The 13792-nt window shown below is 40.9% G+C and overlaps 1 protein-coding gene across 2 annotated transcripts in view; it reads left to right on the top strand.

Annotated features, from left to right (window-relative positions):
• Positions 1-13792, top strand: part of dysf (dysferlin, limb girdle muscular dystrophy 2B (autosomal recessive)) — a 114992-nt gene that overhangs the window by 50024 nt on the left and 51176 nt on the right. For both annotated transcript variants that reach the window (XM_055229184.1, XM_055229183.1), the window contains 15 exons: positions 1-35; positions 143-309; positions 730-844; positions 915-1020; positions 2056-2198; positions 3535-3708; positions 4431-4515; positions 4740-4817; positions 6455-6636; positions 7706-7846; positions 9651-9680; positions 9766-9801; positions 9899-9940; positions 10051-10152; positions 11647-11808. The exon at positions 1-35 is cut by the window's left edge and continues 97 nt beyond it. In XM_055229184.1, coding sequence (XP_055085159.1) covers positions 1-35; positions 143-309; positions 730-844; positions 915-1020; positions 2056-2198; positions 3535-3708; positions 4431-4515; positions 4740-4817; positions 6455-6636; positions 7706-7846; positions 9651-9680; positions 9766-9801; positions 9899-9940; positions 10051-10152; positions 11647-11808 — 1598 coding nt within the window. The remainder of the gene's footprint in view (positions 36-142; positions 310-729; positions 845-914; positions 1021-2055; positions 2199-3534; positions 3709-4430; positions 4516-4739; positions 4818-6454; positions 6637-7705; positions 7847-9650; positions 9681-9765; positions 9802-9898; positions 9941-10050; positions 10153-11646; positions 11809-13792) is intronic.

Genomic DNA, 13792 nt, shown 5'->3' with positions numbered 1-13792 from the left:
ACGCCGAAGGAAAACTGTCGGTATTCGCGGAAACGGTGAGAAAAAGCACGTCCTAAACACGCGAGACAACGTTAGCAAACACAGCTGAATAAAAACAAATGCATTTATGGTTGCTCTTGTGCCTGTATCCCCCCCCCTACAGTACGAGAACCAGACGCGGCTCGCCCTGGTGGGCAGCTGGGGCACTACAGGTCTGACGTACCCGAAGTTCAGTGACGTGACGGGGAGAGTGAAGCTGCCCAGAGAGAGCTTCAAACCCTCACCGGGCTGGAGCTGGGCCGGAGACTGGTACATCAGCCCCGAGAGGACGTGAGTCTCAGGGGGTACGCGGCTGGGGTCAAGGGTCACGGTACATTCGATTATGATACTGAGGAATAGACTCGATACTCGATATTGATTCTGATACCGCGATGATCATATAAAACACTCTTTATTTCGACAGTAGTGCTTAGTTTTCTGTTCTCATGTGTCTCCGTGTTCAGTAGATTCGTCGTGGTCCATGGTGTTAGTCTGAGTCCTACAAACGAGACTTTTATTTTATACATCCATATGGGACCGGTCAGTCTACGTTCCTGCCCTCACCTGTGGTCATGAGCGCTCGGTAATGACCCAAAGGACAAGACAAGCGGCTGAGAACTGTTGGGAAATGAGTCCAAGGCTGTTCCCCCTTTTCATAAATAAATAAATGAATAAATGTGCAGTATAAGTTGTGCACTTGTGTCCTCTCAGACTGCTGCTGGACGTGGACGCGGGTCACATGACGTTCACTGAGGAGGTGTTTGAGAACCAGATGCGTCTCCCTGGAGGACAGTGGATCGGGATGACAGAGGGATACACAGACGTGGTGAGACACTGTTGGACCTGATGGTGTTTAAAGCTCAGTCTGTGTCTAAAGTCGGTTTTTATCTGAGCAGAACGGAGAGAAGGTGGTGCCCAAAGACGAGGTGGAGTGTCCCCCGGGCTGGGTCTGGGACGACCCCGAGTGGAGCGAGGACCTCAACAGAGCAGTGGACGACCACGGTCTGAAAAACATCTGATGTTTCATTTAAACTCATTTAATATGACAGAATAAAACAGGACTGAACCAGGACTGAACCGGGACTGAACCAGGACTAAACCAGGACTGAACCAGGACTGAACCGGGACTAAACCGGGACTGAACCAGGACTGAACCGGGACTGAACCGGGACTGAAGCGGGACTAAACCGGGACTGAACCGGGACTGAACCGGGACTGAACCGGGACTAAACCGGGACTAAACCGGGACTGAACCAGGACTGAACCGGGACTGAACCAGGACTAAACCGAGACTGAAGCGGGACTGAAGCGGGACTGAACCGGGACTAAACCGGGACTGAACCGGGACTGAACCGGGACTGAACCGGGACTGAAGCGGGACTGAACCGGGACTAAACCGGGACTGAACCGGGACTGAACCGGGACTAAACCGGGACTGAACCGGGACTGAACCGGGACTAAACCGGGACTGAACCGGGACTGAACCGGGACTGAACCGGGACTGAACCGGGACTAAACCGGGACTGAACCAGGACTGAACCGGGACTGAACCGGGACTAAACCAGGATTAAACCGGGATTAAACTAGGACTGAACCAGGACTGACCCAGGACTGAACCGGGACTGAACCGGGACTGAACCGGGACTAAACCAGGATTAAACCGGGATTAAACTAGGACTGAACCAGGACTGAACCAGGACTAAACCAGGACCAGGTGTTTGATTTCTTTTCTCTTCAGGTTTATTTTCTTTATTAAACATAGACTTTTCCACTGGGTTCAGTATGATGAAAAATTATAACTGTTTCCATAACGATTAACAAATTACGAGAAAATACCTTTGAACGGGAAAAGTCCTCAGAGGAAGTTGAAACGCACAGAAAATGAATAAAAAACAAGCATATTCACCATGTCACCATATTTGTGCTGTAATGGAGATATTATGTAATGTTGTGTGTTGTGTGTTGTGTGTTGTGTGCTGTGTGCTGTGTGCTGTGTGTTGTGTGTTGTGTGTTGTGTGTTGTGTGTTGTGTGTCCAGGCTGGGAGTACGGCATCACCATCCCCCCAGACAGACGGCCAAAGTCCTGGGTCCCATCAGAGAAAATGTACCACACGAACAGAAGGAGGCGCTGGATCAGACTGAGGCGCAGAGACCTCACCAAGATGGCCGCCCTCAGGAAGGTACTTCAGTCTGTAGACCTCTGGCGACCTCTCGATGACCTCTCGATGCAAAAATATCATCTTTTTCTCTTAAGATTATCACTACTTAGATTTTATATGACTAAAAAAAGGATTTATAGGACTAAAATAATAATAATAATAATAATAATAATAATAATAATAATCATTTTGTTACTTAAAGTATTTCACACAAGTGTTGTTCATTTTTGTATAAAGTATAAATGTCGTGATACTGATTAAAAATGACACATATTTTGGTCACAGGATCAGTATGAATCAGTTTATTCATTTTTCTTATGAATTTTGTGTATTTTTTATTTTTTTTATTTATTTTTTTTGCTCAAAGCTGAATATTGAACTCTTAAACTTGACTGAGGATGTTTCCACGAACGTGTTAAAAATAACCCCTCAAAAAAATCATATGAATTTACTTTTACTTTTCAGTCCTGTTCATAAATGTAGTGGAGTCGAAAGTACAAATACTGCTCTCAAATGTACTCAAGTAAAAGTAAAAAGTATTCACTGTAAAATGTACTTAAGTAATGTACAGATACCTCAAATAACGCACTTTACTACTTGATCCTCTATGTTCTCTGTCATGTTTCCCACAGCCACAGGAGGGCGCTGTGTCGTCATAAATGTGTTTGAAAAGTTTGTGCATTTGCAGCAAGAAAATAAAATCAGCCTCATCCACGAACTAAACACAAATGAACAAAATACGTCAGAATATATTTAAACTGTTTCCCAAAATGTGGCTTTTCTGAATTTTAAATATTTGCAGAATTTTGAGTCAATTTAATAATAATAATTTTTAAAAAAGTGCTATTTTTGGATAGTCTTTCAGTACTAGGGTTTGAAATTGTACTTTTCTAGCAGCATACTTTTACTTGAGTGATATTTATATTGCAGTAACAGTACTCTTACTCAAGTAAAAGTTGCGGTTCCTCTTCCCTCTGTGACTGAGTCTAAAGTGACTTGAGTTTTATGCCAAAAATATGATTAGATTTGATTTAGTTTGGCTCAGTTTTTGTGTCTGTTCTTTAAAAATACCACATTTAGTTACTCTTTAAGTTACTTTTGCTTGTAGTACTTTTCCCAAATACTTTTAAAACTTTTACTTGAGTATATTTTTGGACTACTACTTTGTACTTCTACTTGAGTAATATTGTTTTAAAGTAACGCTACTCTTACTTCAGTACAGTTTTTGGATACTGTTTCAGACCTTCACAGTTTCAGCTTTAATTTAGACCAAGAAGAATCGTCCTCACGCTCAAAGAAAAGTCCAATATTTCCAAAAAAAATATACTTCCACCTTTGTGTTTGTGTGTTTCTGTAGCAGCGGGTGGAGGACTCGGACAGGGAGGGCTGGGAGTACGCCTCTGTGTTTGGGTGGAGGTTTCACATGAAGCCCAGAAAAACAGACAGCTTCAGGAGGAGGAGGTGGAGGTGTCGCATGGAGCCGCTGGAGAGGACCGGCCCGGCGGCCATCTTTGATCTGGAGTGCTCCCTGGTGAGGACTGAACCGGGGATGAAACAGGACTGAAACAGGACTGAAACCGGGACTGAACTGGGACTGAACTGGGACTGAAACAGGACTGAAACAGGACTGAACCAAGACTAAACTGAGACTGAAACAGGACGGAATTAGGACTGAAACAGGACTGAACCAGGGCTGAACCAGGACTGAACCAGGACTGAATCGAGACTGAAACAGGAATGGATCGGGACTGAAACAGGATGAACCAGGATTGAAACAGGACTGAACAAGGACTGAATTGGGACTGAAAAAGGACCAAATCGGGACTGAAACAGGATTGAACTGGGACTAAAACAGGACTGAAACAGGACTGAACCAAGACTGAACTGAGACTGAAACAGGACTGAAACAGGACTGAGTCAGGACTGAAACAAGACTGAAATAGGACTGAAACAGGACTGAATTGGGACTGAAACAGGACTGAACCGAGACTGAACCAGGACTGAACTGAGACTGAAACAGAACTGAATCGGGACTGAAACAGGACTGAACCAAGACTGAACTGAGACTGAAACAGAACTGAATCGGGACTGAAACAGGACTGAAACAGGATGAACCAGGATTGAAACAGGACTGAACAAGGACTGAAATAGGACTGAAACAGGACTAACCAGGACTGCACCAGGATTTCACAAGAACTAAACCAAAACTAAACCAGGTCTTACCAAAACGTGTTTCTGTCTTTCGGTTCACAGAGCAGTATTGAAGATCGCAGTGAGGACAAGTCCGTCACAACGACATTCGGAGTCAACAGACCCACCATCTCCTGCTTCTTCGACCGTAAGAGTCAAAATGAAACATCACACATGAAACGGCTCAGATTATGCTTCAGATCTACAGATGTGACACTTTAACAATAAACCCCAGACACAAGTGAAGCTCCTCCTTTAAATCCTGACTCATCTTGTTTCCTTTGTTTCCTTTGTTTCCTTTGTATTATTTATTTATTTATTTATTTATTCACACAGGAGATTTCTGAACGTGTTTCATGTTTCGTGTTTCAGGGGGAACACGTTACCACCTGCGCTGTTACGTCTATCAGGCCAGAGACCTCCCCGCCATGGACAAGGACAGCTTCTCCGGTAAAAAATAAACCATAACATTTAAAGAAATCAATAAATCAATCAATAAAAATAGATAAATAAACTAAAAAAAAATAAATAAATAAATAAATAAATCAGTAAAAAAAACAAACAATAATAATAATAATACAAAATCTGAAAAAATTGAAACAAACAAGCAAATAATAATAATAATAATAATGACAATAATAATAATAATAATGATAATAATAATAATAATAATAATAATAATAATAATAATAATAATAATAATAATAATAATAATAATAATAACAATAATAATAATAATAGTAGTAATAATAAAATAAAACAAATCTGAAAAAATCAAAACAAACAAACAAATAATAATAATAATAATAATAATAAAATAAATTAAAACAAATCTGAAAAAATCAAAACAAACAAACAAATAATAATAATAATAATAATAATAATAAAAAACAAATCTGAAAAAATCAAAACAAACAAATAATAATAATAATAAAATAAAATAAATCTGAAAAAATCAAAACAAACAAATAATAATAATAATAATAATAATAATAATAATAATAATAATAATAATAATAAAATAAAATAAAATAAAATAAAAAACAAATCTGAAAAAATCAAAACAAACTAATAATAATAATAATAATAATAATAATAAAATAATAATAATAATAATAATAATAATAATAATAATAATAATAATAATACATTAAAACAAAACTTTTTATATATATATATATATATATATATATATATATATATATATATATATATATATATTAAATTCCATTAAATGCTGCACTACTGGTCCAAAGTTTGGACACACTTTTTTCATTTATGTGTCTTCTTTATTTCCATGATTATTTCCACTGTAGATTCTCACTGAAGCATCAAAACTATGAAAGACACATGTGGAACGTAGTAAAGAAATAAACTCAAAATAACTCAGAACTTGTTTTAGATTTTTAAAAACAGCCTTTACCTTTTACTTCGATCGCTGCTTTGTACTTTTGTCACGTCTTGACCCTGACCCTGTGTCTCAGCTGTGAAAAGTAAAAACCGTTTCAGGAAACTTCATCCTGAAACTCACTGAGAAGGACAAGAAGAAAAGGAGAGGAGACTCTGAGGATTTAAATATAAAATAAAACAAAATGGTTGGTCACAGAAACAACACAAATCCATTTTTTATTAATTTTGTGTGTTTATTTTTGTTTTGCTCAAAGCCGAAGCTTGAACTCGAAAACTTTATTATATGAAAAGTACTTTTTACTTTTCAGGCCTGTTCAAAAATGCTGTGGAGTAGAAAGTACAGATACTGCGCTCAGATGTACTCGAGTAAAAGTACAAAGTATCCACTGTGAAATGTACTGAAGTAAAGCACTAAAACTTCAACTCACGTGCAGCACTTTACTACTTGTACTTAGTTTATTATTTTATTTTTTTTCTTTTACGTTTGTTGCATCAAGAATCAATAAATTAAACAAAAAAAACGACCTGACATTTAAAACGCTAACCACTCTGCCACGATTTAAAACGCTAACCACTCTGCCACGCTTTAAAACGCTAACCACTCTGCCGCCACGTAACAGTCAAACGAGTCTCAAATCTCTTGTCTTCCGTGCGTTTTATCCCGTTTTTCCCGTCAGATTCCTACGCCATCGTGTCGTTCCTGCACCAGTCCCAGAAAACGGTGACGATCCGAAACTCCTTAAACCCGACGTGGGACCAGACGCTTGTGTTTTACGAAGTGGAGATTTTCGGAGACCCGGAAAACACCAGCAACAACCCGCCCAACGTCGTGGTGGAGCTGTACGACCAGGACACATACGTAAGGACGGGCCGGGTGCGCTATTAAAGCCGCGCTCTGTAACTTCCGCCGCCGGGTTGTCTCCGTGGAGATGTTATTCCTATAATATTCCGCAGTGGGGTATTATCTGTAACGCATCACGTATTTAGATCGAAATGCTAAATTCACCCAAAACGACATATTAATGTGTTTTGTAAGTTTCAGTTTCACTTTCCCCTCCCTTCGCTCTCTGTGCTAAGCCCCTCCCCCTTCAGAGCACCATCACAACACAATCAGCTGCGTCTCGCTAATGAAACTATTGCACATCACACCAGGTTTGTGAAGTCGTAGTGCAGTTTTTTTATCATGTTTTTGTAGATTTATGGAGAATATGGAGTCACCACCATGATGTTACTGATCAGATCCGTGGAGAGGTGACCCTGTCCACAGTTTTTAAAGGTCTTATATCATGTGAAATTGACGCTTGTGAGCTTTAAGTCATGTTCTAACGCTGTTACCTCCTCAAAAACAGACCTGGAGTTGTGTTTTGTTTCATAAGTCACACTTTATTATCAGTCTGTAACGTCTCCAAACCTCAAAACGCTCTGTTCCACCTTGTGATGTCATCAAGTGGTCGTTTTCAACAGGTTTTAACAGCTCCTTTTTTACGTTTTGTTCAGTAGAGATGAGCAATTCCAGTAGCTGAAATGATCCAAATGATTCTAGAAATGAAGGCGCGTGGAGTTTAAAAACACAGAGAAGCACTTCCTGGACTACCACTTGATGACATCACGAGGTGGAACAGAGCGTTTTGAGCCTGAGAGGAGAACTCAGCGTAAATATGCAGGTTCGTTTGTGCAAAAAAATACAACTCCAGGTCCGTTTGTGACGAGGAAACAACATAACACGGCGCTTTAAGATCATTTTGAGCCATAAAAACAATAGATGAGTTTAAAGCCGTACTGCGAAACATTCCAGACAAAGCGGTAACATCTCCACTGAACGACCAGGTGTCATATCCCGCTCCAGTAAAGTTCCGTGACGTTTGCTTGTCGTCTGGATGGTTTGATCGGAGACGGTAGAGGCTGGTTAACCGGGTGGTTTTCCCCAGGGAGCGGATGAGTTCATGGGGCGTTGCGTGTGCCAGCCGTCCTTCACCGCGGAGCCCCGTCTCTCCTGGTTCCCGATCCTCAGAGCCGGACGGAAAGCCGGGGAGCTGCTGGCGAGTTTCCAGATCATCGAGAGAGATAAGGTAAGAACGACGAGAGAGAGAGAGAGAGAGAGAGAGAGAGAGAGAGCGCGACACACGTTCAACGACAGCGTGGTATCTGTGGGTTTGTTGCCGTAGGGATTGACAATTTAAAATAAAATTCCATCTTTTTATGGGGAAAAGTCCATGAAATGTTTAATGAAACAGGAAGTGGAAACAAGTGAATCTGTTTGACACCAGAATATCAGACTGTGAGAGGGTCAGAGGAGCAGAGGATGAAGAGGAGAGGGTCAGAGGATGGAGAGGGTCAGAGGATGAAGAGGAGAGGGTCAGAGGATGAAGAGGAGAGGGGCAGAGGATGAAGAGGAGAGGGTCAGAGGAGCAGAGGATGAAGAGGAGAGGGTCAGAGGATGAAGAGGAGAGGGTCAGAGGAGCAGAGGATGAAGAGGAGAGGGTCAGAGGATGAAGAGGAGAGGGGCAGAGGATGGAGAGGGTCAGAGGATGAAGAGGAGAGGGTCAGAGGATGAAGAGGAGAGGGGCAGAGGATGGAGAGGGTCAGAGGATGAAGAGGAGAGGGTCAGAGGATGAAGAGGAGAGGGGCAGAGGATGGAGAGGGTCAGAGGATGAAGAGGAGAGGGTCAGAGGATGAAGAGGAGAGGGTCAGAGGAGCAGAGGATGAAGAGGAGATGGTCAGAGGAGCAGAGGATGAAGAGGAGAGGGTCAGAGGATGAAGAGGAGAGGGTCAGAGGAGCAGAGGAGGAAGAGGAGAGGGTCAGAAGATGAAGAGGAGAGGGGCAGAGGATGAAGAGGAGAGGGGCAGAGGATGAAGAGGAGAGGGTCAGAGGAGCAAAGGATGAAGAGGAGATGGTCAGAGGATGAAGAGGAGAGGGTCAGAGGAGCAGAGGATGAAGAGGAGAGGGCCAGAGGATGGAGAGGGTCAGAGGATGAAGAGGAGAGGGTCAGAGGATGAAGAGGAGAGGGTCAGAGGAGCAGAGGATGAAGAGGAGAGGGTCAGAGGATGAAGAGGAGAGGGTCAGAGGAGCAGAGGATGAAGAGGAGAGGGTCAGAGGATGAAGAGGAGAGGGGCAGAGGATGGAGAGGGTCAGAGGATGAAGAGGAGAGGGTCAGAGGATGAAGAGGAGAGGGTCAGAGGAGCAGAGGATGAAGAGGAGATGGTCAGAGGAGCAGAGGATGAAGAGGAGAGGGTCAGAGGATGAAGAGGAGAGGGTCAGAGGAGCAGAGGATGAAGAGGAGAGGGTCAGAGGAGCAGAGGAGGAAGAGGAGAGGGTCAGAGGATGAAGAGGAGAGGGGCAGAGGATGAAGAGGAGAGGGGCAGAGGATGAAGAGGAGAGGGTCAGAGGAGCAGAGGATGAAGAGGAGATGGTCAGAGGAGCAGAGGATGAAGAGGAGAGGGTCAGAGGATGAAGAGGAGAGGGTCAGAGGAGCAGAGGATGAAGAGGAGAGGGTCAGAGGAGCAGAGGAGGAAGAGGAGAGGGTCAGAGGATGAAGAGGAGAGGGGCAGAGGATGAAGAGGAGAGGGTCAGAGGATGAAGAGGAGAGGGGCAGAGGATGGAGAGGGTCAGAGGATGAAGAGGAGAGGGTCAGAGGAGCAGAGGATGAAGAGGAGAGGGTCAGAGGATGAAGAGGAGATGGTCAGAGGAGCAGAGGATGAAGAGGAGAGGGTCAGAGGATGAAGAGGAGAGGGTCAGAGGAACAGAGGATGAAGAGGAGAGGGTCAGAGGATGAAGAGGAGAGGGTCAGAGGATGAAGAGGATTCTTTCCTCTTCTGAAAAGCAGAGTTACGCGTCAGATCACCTTCGTCTGATTCAGCTCTTTGTGTCCACAGCCCTCGGTCCATCACATCCCGGGGCAGGAGGTCAGTTTGGACACATTTATTTTGCTCCTGTTCTCATTTTAAATCTGTTCTTTAATCGTGTGTTGTTTTTTTTTCGTTCTTTCAGGGCGATGTCGTGACTTCGTATCAAGTTTTGGACGAGGTAGAACAAATCTTAAAAATCTTAAAAATCAGAGCTTGTTGAAATCAATTTCTGCTCCGTTTCTCTGCTGAATCTGCTTCTTATTGTGTTTGTTCAGCTCTTGTTCAGTGGATTCCTCTCTGAAACTCAACAGCTCTGGGTACAAACGAGTCTCGCTTTGAATCAATCCATATTTTTTTTTTTTTAAAGCTGATTTGTGTTTTTGTTTTTTTTAACGTAACTCATTTCATTATTTGTGTCATTTTCCAGCCTGAGGAGTCGGATTTGCCTCCTCCTCCTCCTCAAAGGGAACCAAACGTCTTCATCGTTCCACAGGGAATAAAACCGGTGCTGCACAGGACGGCTATTGAGGTAACACCGCCCTGTGGACTGAGAGTTTGGAGTCAGACGAGGACTGGGCAAAGTAAAAATCAAAATGACTCAAAGTACTCAGTGTAACTCTTTAAACGGAGCAAAAGTTTTTATTTTTATTTTAATCAGTCGTGTCATGTTTGTGTCTGACGTATCGTTGTAAAATATTATATTATATATTATATTTATTAATATATGCAGAGGAGCAGAGGATGATTTTACGATTTACACACTGAATGTCAGGACGTTAGCTCAGTTCGTTTTAGCTCAGTTCACGTTAGCTCTGTTCATATTAGCTCTGTTCATGTTAGCTCAGTTCGTTTTAGCTCAGTTCATATTAGCTCTGTTCATGTTAGCTCAGTTCGCTTTAGCTCAGTTCATGTTAGCTCTGTTCATGTTAGCTCAGTTCATGTTAGCTCAGTTCCTTTTAGCTCAGTTCGTTTTAGCTCAGTCCATGTTAGCTCAGTTCGTTTTAGCTCAGTTCATGTTAGCTCAGCTCATTTTAGCTCAGTTCACGTTAGCTCTGTTCATGTTAGCTCAGTTCCTTTTAGCTCAGTTCCTTTTAGCTCAGTTCGTTTTAGCTCAGATCGTTTTAGCTCAGTTCACGTTAGCTCTGTTCATGTTAGCTCAGTTCCTTTTAGCTCAGTTCCTTTTAGCTCAGTTCCTTTTAGCTCAGTTCGTTTTAGCTCAGTCCATGTTAGCTCAGTTCGTTTTAGCTCAGTTCATGTTAGCTCTGTTCATGTTAGCTCTGTTCATGTTAGCTCAGTTCATTTTAGCTCAGTTCATATTAGCTCAGTTCATATTAGCTCTGTTCATGTTAGCTCAGTTCACGTTAGCTCTGTCCAGGTTAGCGTTCGTTTTAGCTCAGTTCATGTTAGCTCAGTTCACATTAGCTCTGTTCATGTTAGCTCAGCTCATTTTAGCTCTGTTCACGTTAGCTCTGTTCATGTTAGCTCAGTTCATGTTAGCTCAGTTCCTTTTAGCTCAGTTCCTTTTAGCTCAGTTCACGTTAGCTCTGTCCATATTAGCTCTGTTCATGTTAGCTCAGTTCATTTTAGCTCAGTTCATATTAGCTCAGTTCATATTAGCTCTGTTCATGTTAGCTCAGTTCACGTTAGCTCTGTCCAGGTTAGCGTTCGTTTTAGCTCAGTTCATGTTAGCTCAGTTCACATTAGCTCTGTTCATGTTAGCTCAGCTCATTTTAGCTCAGTTCACATTAGCTCAGTTCACGTTAGCTCAGTTCATATTAGCTCTGTTCATGTTAGCTCAGTTCACGTTAGCTCTGTCCAGGTTAGCGTTCGTTTTAGCTCAGTTCATATTAGCTCAGTTCATATTAGCTCTGTTCATGTTAGCTCAGTTCACGTTAGCTCTGTCCAGGTTAGCGTTCGTTTTAGCTCAGTTCACGTTAGCTCAGTTCACATTAGCTCTGTCCATATTAGCTCTGTCCAGGTTAGCGTTCGTTTTAGCGTGACACGTTTTGTCGCGGTGTTGCAGATTTTGGCCTGGGGCGTGCGTAACCTGAAGAGTTTCCAGCTGGCCAGCGTTACCTCTCCCAGCCTGCAGGTGGAGTGCGGGGGCGTCATGGTGCAGAGCTGCGTCATCCGCAACGTCAAGAAGAAGCCCAACTTTGACGTGAACACGCTAATCCTCGACGTGGTGAGAGCAAACTACAAATACACGTTTTTTTGTGTTTTTTTTTAACTGACATTTCAAACTTGATACTAAGGAATAGACTCGATACTTGATACTCGATACTGATTCCGATACTGCAATGAGAATAAAAACACATAATTTACACAATGGAACGTGATTTTCAACATTAAACGGTAGCACTTTCTTTTATATTCCCATGTGGCCTTATATCTGTGGCTCCAATTTACTTTCTATTGAAAAGCCGTCGCCCATTTCTCTGTAACCGCCGCTGTCAGACTCGTCATTTTGGTCTTAAAACGTTCGTATTAACTCGCTCTACGTGATACTCCTGTTTTTATTTCATTACTTTGTCCGTAAATCAAGATATAAACATTAATAACAGACAAATGTTGATTTCTGTCCTGTGAATGCGTCTTTTATAGTCTCTGTGATCAAATTTTTATTTAAGTATTAATCTCAGTCTGATTACATTTTTCAACACCCCTCATGGGCATATACACAGAAGAGAAAAATAACTAAATAAATAATAATAATAAAGAAATCCACAAGAAAGACAAAAAGTAAATAAATAAAAAACTAGCATATAGAAATAATACAATGCAATAATAATAATAATAATAATAATAATAATAAAAAATCCACAATAAAGACAAAAAATAAATACATTTGAAATAAGAATCTAGAAATAATCCAATTTAATAATAATAATAATAATAAAATCCACAAAATTAAAAAAATAAAAATAAGAATCTAGAAATAATAATAATAATAATAATAATAATAATAATAAATCCACAATAAAGACAAAAAATAAATAAATTTGAAATAAGAATCTAGAAATAATACAATTTAATAATAATAATAATAATAATAATAATAATAATAATAAATCCACAATAAAGACAAAAAATAAATAAATTTGAAATAAGAATCTAGAAATAATACAATATAATAATAATAATAATAATAATAATAATAAAATCCACAAAAGTAAAAAAAATAAATAAATAAAAATAAGAATATAGAAATAATAATAATAATAATAATAATAATAATAATAATAATAATAATAATAATAATAATAATAATAATAATAATATAAAAAGTAAAATAATGAAAATAGTCCCATCCAGGTTTTAATTCCTTCCATACAGTAATTGCAAATTTCCTCCATTAAAAAGACACCAGCAGAATCTGCATTATACATATAAAAAAACAAATAACTGAGTGTAAACATATTGTTTATCTTTCATGAACATACAGTTTGACAGGAGCATCCACATAACACAAAAACAGATACGTAACATATTCAGCCCTCGATTTTGGTTGATACGTTGGACGAGCAGTGAATGTTTTTGTCTTTTGCTCTGTGCGTTCAAGCAGCAAAAAGCTCCAGCTGAATTATTTTATTCTCGATTCCTGCTCAAATGTGTATCAAGTTTCGATTCTAGTTCACGCATGGATCCGTATCTGATTTTCGATACTTTTGACAGCCCCGTCTGATATAGCGCCCCCTTTCTTCACTATAAACAACACTCGCTCTATAGAAGTTGTATTATTTCCCTGTATTTTTTCCATTGAACTGGCGCGGCTCGGGTCCAGTGCGACCGCAGTCCTCGGGAGCCACAGTTTGCTCTTTAAATGTAGTGCGAAAGTTCCATTTACTTTGGCCCGGGCCCCTTCAACATCTCATTAAAGACTATGGAAATATAGGTCCGTGTTTTTCCAATGTGGGATCGTCGTTTTACACCAACAATATCCAGGCTCAAGTCAATCACCTCGGAGATTTGACAAACTTCCTTTGCGAGATGGAAATTTCAAGTTTTGACCTTCACAGTCTTTAGATCCTGGTTTTGGCCGAAGACGATTTATGTTAAAAAGGCACCGGGAAAATCCAGGAAAACTGTTAAAGGCGCTGTACCGGATTTTTCCCGCCTTAAAGGGCTCGTATTACGCCGTTTTGTCCGTCCTACTGCCGTTTCCTCGT

The sequence above is a fragment of the Periophthalmus magnuspinnatus genome, chromosome 18, assembly GCF_009829125.3.
Source record: "Periophthalmus magnuspinnatus isolate fPerMag1 chromosome 18, fPerMag1.2.pri, whole genome shotgun sequence".
In the NCBI taxonomy this organism is placed as follows: domain Eukaryota; kingdom Metazoa; phylum Chordata; class Actinopteri; order Gobiiformes; family Gobiidae; genus Periophthalmus; species Periophthalmus magnuspinnatus.
This window is presented reverse-complemented; position numbering and strand designations above follow the sequence as displayed.